The 10,892-nt window shown below is 38.2% G+C and overlaps 1 protein-coding gene and 1 long non-coding RNA gene across 2 annotated transcripts; one reads left to right on the plus strand and one right to left on the minus strand.

The window, feature by feature from the left end:
* Positions 1 to 1,549: 1,549 nt before the first annotated feature.
* Positions 1,550 to 6,668, minus strand: LOC116735775 (nucleoside diphosphate kinase B-like). Its single transcript, XM_032587860.1, has 5 exons — positions 6,536 to 6,668; positions 4,582 to 4,712; positions 3,596 to 3,697; positions 2,500 to 2,612; positions 1,550 to 1,800 (listed from the first exon to the last, which is right to left on the minus strand). Exons 2-5 carry the CDS (start codon positions 4,696 to 4,698, stop codon positions 1,683 to 1,685), a joined length of 450 nt encoding a protein of 149 aa, XP_032443751.1. The 5' UTR covers positions 4,699 to 4,712; positions 6,536 to 6,668; the 3' UTR covers positions 1,550 to 1,682.
* On the plus strand, positions 3,648 to 4,669 carry LOC116735776 (uncharacterized). The gene is made up of 2 exons (XR_004342428.1): positions 3,648 to 3,720; positions 4,438 to 4,669. It is a non-coding gene; the product is annotated as an uncharacterized LOC116735776 (long non-coding RNA).
* Positions 6,669 to 10,892: the final 4,224 nt, after the last annotated feature.

Below are 10,892 nucleotides of genomic sequence, written 5' to 3' on the forward strand. Positions count from 1 at the left end.
TAAAAACAGCTTCCTGGGCTGCATGCTGACACCAGACACTCGCCGTTCTGGACACCTGCCGGACTCTCTGCAGGCTGATGATCAGATTTATGCAACCCAGATGAAACTCTCATGTAAACAAGAGGACCATGTTCATTAACACAGCAATATTTCATTCACTGCAACCGCTTTTGTTGTTCCTAAGAGGTTTGGTCCAGTTTTGAAGGAGTTTCTTCCTGTTGCTTGATAACAAAATTGACTCATTCCTTGATTTTAGCAGCAATAACTTATATAAGATGACCTGCCCTGCAAAAAACAAAAACTTTCCAAGTATTTATTTGTCAAGTTTCTAGTGCAAATACCTTAGAAAACTTAAAATAAATCAAAACTACATTACAAGTAACTTTCTCTAAGATATAAGAGCTTGTCTTAAGTCAGTGATTCCTTAATGCTGATGAAAATACTCTGATTGTTTCACTTATAACATGGAAAAAATAATCTGCCAGTAGAACTAATACTTGCTTCTGTTATTGTAGCTAGAAACTAAAGATCAGGCTGAAATCTGGGTGTAGTGATGAACTCTGACCTGAACCTTCGGAGCCACATAAAGACGGTTACAAAGTCGGCCTTCTATCACCTGCAGAACATTTCCAGGATTAGAGGACTAAATTCTCAGCAAGATCTAGACCGGATATCTGCAAACTGCAAGCTAAGGAACTAACTAATGTTTTTAGATGTAGATATAATAACAAATGCAGATTTTTAGCAGTTTTTCTATTATATTTGCATTGACTTTCTACACAGAATGGCACTAAAAGTAGCAGTGTTATGTTTTTAGAGCTGTTTTTCCTCATCAAGTTATTTTTTTCCTCATTTCCCGTCCTACTGAATAAAGATTCATTCTCTTTTCGTAAAATTTTATGTTTATCTTTATTTTAAATAGTTAAAAAATTTTAAAATGGTAGTTTTTTAACTACCATTTTAAAATTACATAAATACCACCAGGTATTTATGTAATCCTAATTTGAATTTATTTCACAAGGGACCGTACATATAAATCAACATGAGGATGTTAAAACAACCATGTAAAAATGAACCCCAGATTTAGCCACTGAGGTTCATTTTCATCTGTAGTTTCCTGGCAGTTCTGGTTCTGTGCCCCCAGAACCAGAACCAGAACCAGAAATGGAGAAGCAGCATTCAGCTTCTATGCACCACAAATCTGGAACAAACTTCCAGAAAACTGCAAAACAGCTGAAACACTGAGTTCCTTTAAATCTGGACTAAAATCCCACCTGTTTGGAGCTGCTTTTGATTCATAATAATTAGAAAATTGATCAATATTTTTCATGTGTATTTGCTTGATGATAGCATTTGATAAAATGTATTTATTGCTGTCATAATTTATAACTTTATTACGTTTTTATGTTTTACCTGCATTTCAGCTGAAATGTGCGACACAAATTAACTTTAAAATTGTAGAACGATCTTTATGCTGTGATTTTTTTTGTTTTTTTACTGTTTATTTCCATCATATCTGTGATGTGACTAAACATTGACACTCAGACACTTTGTGGTTAACATGAGACTTTATTGATCAGTGCTGCATGTTTGGTGGAACAGGTAAAAACCAAGGTAGAGGATCGACTGTAGAGTGGGCGGGGTTTAGTGGATGGGTGGGCGGAGCTCCAGAGGGGCGGGGTTTACTCGTACAGGAAGGCCTGAGAGCAGGGGGTCCAGTTGACGAACTCCTCTGCCTTGAACCAAAGATCGACCTCCAACTTGGCGTTTTCCAGGGTGTCGCTGCCGTGGATGATGTTCCTGAGGACACAGTCGGGTCCAGATCAGTGACTTACAGTTTCATTATCTGGTACATTCTGTCTGGAAATATTAAGTTTCTTCCTAAGAAGAATAAGTTATTTCCCCCATTTTGTTAAATGAAAACCTGAAGATGTATTTACTTTTTTTTTTTAGTAATAATCTAAAAATAATTACTGGTCATTTCTAATTATTTTTACTAGTGAAGTATTTTTAATATTTTACTATAATTAATTAAAAAAATTATTTTAAAATTTATTTGAAATGATTAATTTTAAGCATTTCTCATTTTTCTCACCTATATCACATTTATAAGATTCTTTCTTTTTATATTTTATTTAATGCATTTTTCTGTATTTTGGGAATGTATGGCATATATATTTTTATTTCTAAATGCAGAAATGTTCTAATGGTGACAGTAATATTTACTCTGAATTTTTAATCATGTAAAAAATATTTTTATCAGCAAAAATATATTTTTCAATTGATTCTAATGTGAAAATGTGTTTTAATATTTATTTTGCTGTTTTTTTCTCGTTAAATTTGACTTTTTCCCTCATTTCTCTGGATATTCCTTGAGAACAAAGCTCTGCTCAGGCCTCAGTAATCCCATTTGTGGTTAAGTTTTTGATTATATTGAATCTTTGCAGTCATTTCCTGGTGCGTTGTGCAGGTTTTGAGGCGTTGCCATGGTTTCCTCACCTGCCGATGTTGATGCACAGGTCTCCACGGATGCTGCCGGGCTTGGAGTCAGCGGGGTTGGTCTCACCCAGCATCATCCTGGCCAGCTTCACAATGCTCTGACCTTCCCAAACCTGAAACACAAATCCAAACACAAATGTCTGAATCAGGTTCACATTTCAGGAGAATTCCCTGAAATCTTCAAAAATAAACTTCAAACTTAACGTGGCTCTAACGGGTCTTCATGAAGTTATTTAAATGTTTTTAAAAACTAAAAGAAACCATCTAAAAATAAACTGGTCACAAGCGCGCTATATTATATTTTATGTCGTGATAACGATGATTAGTGTTTAAAAAACTATTTATCACTCTTTTTTTTAGGTAATAAATAGTTTTGCAGGACGGTGAAAACACGACACCAACACAAATATTATTCTTTAAAAACATTTCCAGACTTCTTCAAGATGCAACTTACGCCTTGAAGAAATCTGTGTGATTCACTTCCTTTACTGAATTGAATCATGTTTTTGAATTTAGTGATATTTATTGATGCTCTTGTGGAACAAAAAGTGGAGAAAATATCAAAAACAATATTTCCGATCAAACTATCAGTTCTGCTTAATTAGTTTTTTAAAATTTAGCATCAGTAACTGAAATGTGTCATGACAACAATACACCAAAACTCTTGAAATGAGAAACGACACGACTCATTAAATATTAAAACATGAGCACCAAGGCTGTCCTCCGTGTCTCCATGGTAACACTCTGTGGACAAGCAGCTGTCCTCTGTGTCTCCATGGTAACACTCTGTGGACAAGCAGCTGTCCTCTGTGTCTCCATGGTAACACTCTGTGGACAAGCAGCTGTCCTCTGTGTCTCCATGGTGACACTCTGGACAAGCAGCTGTCTTCCGTGTCTCCATGGTGACACTCTGGACAAGCAGCTGTCCTCCGTGTCTCCATGGTGACACTCTGGACAAGCAGCTGTCCTCCGTGTCTCAGCTTCCTGTTGGACTGAAGCAGCTGAGGCCTTGAGGACCAGCAGGTGTCAAGAGGTCGCTGACGCAACGGAAAAACGAACAGGAAGTTATGTGCGGCCATGTTTGTGTTGGCGTTACCATGGCGAAGACTGGTCCAGAGGACATGTATTTGCACAGTCCAGCGTAGAAAGGCATGTCCTTCAGGTCCAGGTAGTGCTTCTTCATGTGGTCCTCAGAGGCCTGCGCATGAAACGCAACAAAAAGTAAGTACACCCTGCTGATCACACATGATTTAAGACATTCATTAACCAATCAGCATCATTTTTATTGCTCTGGAGCAGAAAGGTGAGGTAAAAATCAGAGAAGCAACTTGAGCTGCTTATCAATCTGCACTGCAAAACCATTTCCTACCAAGTACTTTTGATCTCATTCCTACTACAAATATGTTAGTACACTTAAAATGAGACAAAAGTAACTTTTCAGCAAGATATAGGAGCTTCTTTTAAATCAATAATTCTTTAATATTGATGAAAAAATAACTTATAAGAAAAATGTCCAGTTATAAGTGAAATAATCTGCCAGTGGAACTAATACTTTTAAATATTAATAACAATATTAAGGAATTATTCTTAAAACAAGCTCCTATGTGTTGCTGAAATGTTACTTTTAAATCAAATATTTTGGGTTTAGGTTTTAGCGCAAATATCTTGGTGCACTTGAAATAAGACAAAACTAACTGAGAAGCAACTTTTCAGCAAAACACAGGGGATTTATTTAAGTCAATAATTCCTAAATATTGATTAAAAAGTTTAGAGTGTAAGTCAACGAGTAAATGTGTCCCTAGTTACCATGACAACAGAAACCAAAAAGCTTGGAAAAGATGATCACTTTGTGTTGCATCTAACATTTTTTATCAGTAGATTTTAATTTAAAAGTTAAGAGTTTGGTTCGAATTTATTTAATTTATTTTTGCATTTTAGTTGGAAGGGCTGCATGAAATCAGTCAACGGACCACAAATGGCCCCCTGACCTCACTTTGAACACCAGCTGCTGAAGAGACAAACCCACTGCTGCAGGTCAGGGGTGTACTTAGTTTCCCTCCTGGTCGTCATTTTGTTTCTCACCTGGACGAATTTGGCAGCGACCAGCTTGAAGCCTCTTGTCTCGAAGCGCTTGATGATCTCACCACACAGTCCTCTCTGGACGCCGTCAGGCTTCACAGCGATGAAGGTACGCTCCATGTCTGCTGAGGAGGCTGCAGAGAAACACGCACCTCATTTATTCACAGCTGGAAACATTCGCGTGAGTGAAAAACGGGGTTAAAACGACACAGTCTGCTGAAAAACAAAGAGAAAAGAAAAGAAACAAAACAAAAACAGAAGAAACTCTTAGGGCGGAAATTTACTTCTCCCTTTTTCTATCTACAATATAGACGATCAAACTGGACCCGGATCTCAGAACCGCCGCAAAAAGTCTGAACCACTAAAGAGCAAAAACTTAATGAGTCTGGAATAAAGATAAAAATAAAAACATCCACAGGGCATCCTGGAATAAAAACCCATCGTCTGGTTTTAGATCCATCCTCATCAGAAACCTGACCCAGTTTTGGGTCCACTTTCTGGTTCTGTCTGGACCCGGAAACACGTTGCTAATTTTACAGCCGCTGGTATTTGTCGTAGTGACTCCGGCAGCAGCTGAGGGTCAGCGGGAGAGGCTCCCAGTTTAACCTCCTGCTGGGTATTATTAGGATCCCAGTTTGGGTTCTGCTGACCCTTCAGACGGGTCCAGATGAAATCAGAAACCGGGAAGAACAGAACCGGTTCCAGGCGGGAGAAACAAACAGGACTGGGGGAATCAAAACTCGCTCTGAGCCACAAAAGTTACATAAACTTTTGTAAAAACCGTTAAAATGTTTGATAAATATCTGCTGCAGGAAACGGAAATTTTAAAGAGCCGCCATTTTATTTCTGTTTTTAGGTTTTAAAACCAAGAAAAACATGAAATATTTACAGAAACATAAATGTTCTACCGGATTTAGATGTTTGCGATTGATTTTGAACAACAAAAAATATTTAGTTTCAAAGGTAATGATGAGAAAAAATAAATATTTCTGAGATTTGTGTCGTTTTGTGTCACAAGATTTATTCCATACAACAACAAAAAAAAAACACATAATAATAAAAAACTGATAAATCTGCAAAAAATTGTTGGTTCTGCAGCTTTTTGGCCAAATTATGATTCATTGTGAAACATGTAGCAGAACTTAAAGCATCTAAATTCAGCTTCATTTTGAATAAATATTGCACAAATGTGAACCCAGAACTTTAGTTTTAAAGGCAGAGGGACATTTTTAAAAGACTGAGGAGATTTTGCACTTAGAACCTGGAGCAGAACCTCCAGAACCTCCAGAACATAGAAATCAAAAACATCTTGAATTTATGAATAATTATTCATGCATTAGTAGATTTAAAGAAAAATCAAAAAGTAAACGTTAAATTCAAGCTCTGATGTTCAGATTTTGAAAAATAAAGTTCAGTTTTTGTGTTTTTGGCTAAAGGAAAAAATGAATTTGAAGTTTCATTCAAAAGATTCCTGCAGCTGCCAACAATAAATCAAACTTTGCACCAAACTTCCTCCAAATGTTCAGCTGATCCGATCCGGAAAGCAGCTGCAACAAAAAGGACGACGAAGAATCCAGAACCAGAACCAGAACCAAATCAACTTCTGCTGCAGGATTTCTGGGATTTTTGGAAAGTTTCCGGAACTATTCTAGTTTCAAATAAAAACTCTTGAGATGAATGAATGAATTTTGCATGTTGGACAAAATAAAGTTCAGAGATTCTGCGGAATCAAAGCTCCGAACTTTCTAGACTTTCTCCATCTGATCCGAACCAGAATCTAAAAACATTTTTCTGCAAATATAATTAAGAATTTCTGTAAAAACGGAGGGAAAACGCGTTAAACGCTTCATGCAACAGAGTTTTAGTGAAGCTGAAAACCCGCAGGACGCAGCGGTTCGGGTCCAGTTCAGATGTTTCTGCAGGGTCAGAGCCCTCACGTGCCGGGTCCGATATCTACCTGAGTTCTGGGACTTGAGGAGAACTTGTGAAGTTGAGTTGCCGGCGGCTGGGATGCGACACCGAGGCCGAAGACCCGAACAGCGGCTCTATATGTCGGCCGAACCGCGGGCGGGGTGAGGGCGGGGCCGGTCCGTGGGCTCGGTTCTGAATCTCTGGAAGCCGCTGACGGATCCCTCATTTGTGCATGTTTGTCTGTCACTGACTGGACCGTTTTAGAAACTGTTGTCAAAGATCCAAAAGCTGCAAACGGAGAAAGAAAAACGAGAAAATATTTTCCAAATTTCTTAACATGGAAGTAAGAAATCCGTGATTTTAAAAATGATCTTAAAAACATGAATAACTAAAATAAATTTTTAAAAATGAACCATGTGGATGAAACTACTAAACACGCAACTTCTGCAAACTTTCATAAAGTCTCTATAAGCTTTCTATGGATTCTGTTTTTTTTATGAAAGAAGAATTTATTTTATCTGCAGCTAAAATATTTATGATTACATTTCTAATCGTTTTCCTAAAACACGTGGAATTAGCATTTCTTGCTCAGAATATGATCTTTTTGTTACACAGGTTAATTAGTGAGGCTGGTTGCTCCAGTAGAGTCACAAACAGGATGGAGCTGAAACAGAAAAATCTCTGAGGGAAAATATGGCAGCTTTCTTTCAGCCAGCTGGCTGTCAGTGTGGTGGCGCAGCTAAATATTTTTAGCTGCATTATGTCTGCATACACAGACATAATGTGTCTGTGTATGCAGACACATTATAGGGGTTTTCAATGCACAAACAGCTGTTAAACCGAAAATGAGCTAGAATAATTATCCTGCCATCTTCTGGCGCCCGCTAGATTAGCGCCCTGGTGTTTGATTACATACTGAAGAAAAACTTTCTTTAAAAGTGACTTTAAACCATCGGAACCAAGAAAAACTAAAAGTATGAAGTAATTAAACAGGTGGACAGCTTTTGAGTTGGCCAGGAGTGTAAACACTACACTACCCATAATTCAATGTCGCTCCCCGTCGCTATGGTGGCGACTGGGTTGATCAGAACCTAAAGCTGCGGGTTAAACTGGGAGTAGAACCAGAATCCCGCAGGGCTGACTGTCGGTTCTGATCCAGACCCAGATGACCCTCACCTGATAAATATAACAGTCCTTCACCCTTCCCCCAAATCCCCACTAAATATAAACCTTCTCCTTATCAGGGATGGAAAGCAGACTCCTCTCATGGAGGGGGCAGGGTGAGGTTCTGTCCACTCTGCAACCCTGCATGCTGGGGAGGTTCGGTCGGTGGGGAGGGGGTCCAATCAGGTCACATCAAACCAAACATACCCCCCACCCTGACTGGTCCCTTCAGGAATCAAACATCTGAGCTGCAGGTTCAGGTTGCTCTCAGGTTGCTCTCAGGTTTGGGGTTGTCGGTTCGTGTCCCACGTCCTCACTGTCCTCATGTGTCCCCGGTTCCGTCCGGCCTGTCAGCAGAGTGACCCGCTCCCTGTTAGCGGCTTATTAAAGCGGGTCAGACGGTACCGCTTGCATAAACTCTGAATTGTTTCCAGAAATGTCCATAAATCTGATTTAATCTGAATAAATCAGATTATTTTTCAGATTTTGTCACATAGTTTTATGGGTTTTTTTATGTTATTTTTTCTTTTCTGCTTCACTGCAGGTTTGTGACGTTTGCTGATGGCGCCCCCTTCTGGCCGGAAAACAAACTGAGGCGGATTTTAGTTTTTATTTTGTCTCCAGATTTTATTTCAGTGTTTGTAGTGAGACAGCAGAGGGAGGAGACGTCTGCAGGAGGCGGGGTCACGTTCTCCATAATCAATAATCACCAATAAATTCTCCGATTCTGGTCATCAACTCATCACTGATGTTAAACTAAATTAGCAACGTTTTCTAAAATCCAATTAATGAAAAACAAGAGGGAAAAGTGTGAAATTTTGAATAAATAAATTTCGGGAAATTATGAAATTAAAAAAATAAATTAAATAACTTGGAATAATTGTAATCCTTTTAGTTTAAATGTGAATTAATAAAATCACATTAATGATAAAATACTGTAAAAGAAAATCAAAATGATCAAAATCCTGAAAGTCAATGTACGTACATATAGTATTATTCATTACTTATTAACATAATATTTTTATTTAATGTTATTTAAAAATTAATAAAACTCTGAAACATATTCCTGTTGGTTTCTCATTCTAATGACTTTATTTTTTTTTCTTTAATTAAATCAATTTAAAAAACAACAGACTAAAGGCCTTTTCCCCTTTTTTATATTAAATCCAAATTAAAATGAATACATTTTGTTTTTATCACAACTGAAATTCAGAATTTTTCTTTGATCGTTTAATGAAAACCTCTTCAACCAAAAGTTTCTTCACTAAAAATGAAGAGAAGAAAACCCATTTTGGAGGAAATTCTTTAAGTTTAAAAAAAATCTTTTTTACGTTTGTCTAAATTTAAATTTTCAGAAAATATTTCTCTTAACTTTGATCAAAATCTGATTTATCTGAAATTAACAGATTATTTTTCAGCAACTTAAGCAAACAGTACCAGCTAATTCTGTTGGTATCGTTTTCATTATTTCATTTGAATTATTTCAAGTTTATAAAGTAAAGCTCAAATGGTGTATTAATGTATCTTTAACGTTTCTATTATAATTTAAAATCAAATAATGTGAACCGTAAGGCTCCGCCCCCTGCCACACGTCTCCTCCAATCACATTATTCGCAGAAGAAAAGGATTCGTTTCCATGTAAACAGCCACTTCTGTACAAATAAAAAGCAACAGAAACAAAGTTTAGATAGAAAACAACTGAAACATCAAACTGAAGAGATTTCTGTACATTTCATAAAGTCATAAATTCATTTTCGTAATTTCTCTCTGTTTCATCGTCTTCTTAAACTTTCTGAGTTTTACAAATAAAAGACACCAAATGAAAGTTTTTCTCCTTGAGGTGGCGCTGCTCTCCCTCCGTTCATACATAAAATAGAATCTCCGATAGTTTTTTATTTACACACTTCAGATATTTACAGGTTGTTTTTTTTTTTAGTTTTCAGACCAGCGACACGGCGGACGGAGGAGACCGACCGCGGTGTCAAAGCTCTGGATCCCGGAACGGTTCTGGGCCGAGGGAGTGATCGATCTTTGAACCAGAACCGGACTCAGAGCTGGACTGGGATCCACGACGTTGCGCGCCTGAGACCCAGAAAGTGGTCCTGAGAGAGCCGTGGGCTGACTGGTGATCGTCCACCTGAACTGGGCTTTCGGACCACCATGAAAACGCTTCAACCAGACCAGAACCAGAACTTCATCTCAGCAGGAAACCGTCCTGATGGTTCCTGAAGAGAGAAGCTTTTATTTTGGAAGTTTACATTTAGATTCATGATACTGACATTATTCGTCTCCTGATTTTACTGAATTTTTCTTTTATTTCTTTTCTGTCAGATGAGGTTTCTGGTTTTGTAACTTCTGGTCAAATTTTAGTTCAAACTCTGGATTTCTGCTTCAGTCAGAAGTTGGAACCATTTAGGTTGGAAAGTTGGAATTTCAGCTGTTTTTCTTGGTGGAATAAACCCCTGGCTCTGTGTTGGATAAAAGGTCCAGTCAAATCATTTTTGTTCTGTCCAGAGTCAACTGGTATCAGTTCATGGTTCTGGAATCTGTTCCAGTTTAAGCTCTTATTCTAATTCAGTTTTGGCAGCAAAACCACAGGTTCACTTATTCATACGTTTCATACCATTCTGTAAACATAAATTATTGAGCCAGAAGTGCTGGCCAGTGATACCATTAATGTTCCAGAACCTTACTGGTTCCCAGTCAGTGGAGCCGATTGAGAAGTTTCTGACCAGGAACGGCCTGAAACTGGATGATATGGTACAGATGGAGAATAAAAAAGATCTCACTGCCCACCAGAGCTGAGAACGGCAACCAACCATCCAACCAAACAACCAACCAACCATCCAACCAACCAACCAAACAACCAAATAACCAAACAACCAGCCAAGCATCCAAACAACCAACCAACCAAACAACCAACCAACCATCCAACCAAATAACCAAACAACCAATCAACCAACCAACCATCCAAACAACCATCCAACCAACCAACCACCCAAACAACCATCCAACCAACCAACCACCCAAACAACCATCCAACCAACCAACCAACCAACCATCCAACCAACCAACCACCCAAACAACCATCCAACCAACCAACCAACCATCCATCCAACCAACTATCCAACCAACCAAACAACCAACAACCATCAATCGAACCAACTAACCAAACAGCAATCCAACTAGCACTATCATCCATCCATCCATCCATCCATCCATCCATCCATCCATCCATC

This window comes from Xiphophorus hellerii, chromosome 16 (genome assembly GCF_003331165.1).
Source record: "Xiphophorus hellerii strain 12219 chromosome 16, Xiphophorus_hellerii-4.1, whole genome shotgun sequence".
NCBI classification, from domain to species: Eukaryota; Metazoa; Chordata; class Actinopteri; order Cyprinodontiformes; family Poeciliidae; genus Xiphophorus; species Xiphophorus hellerii.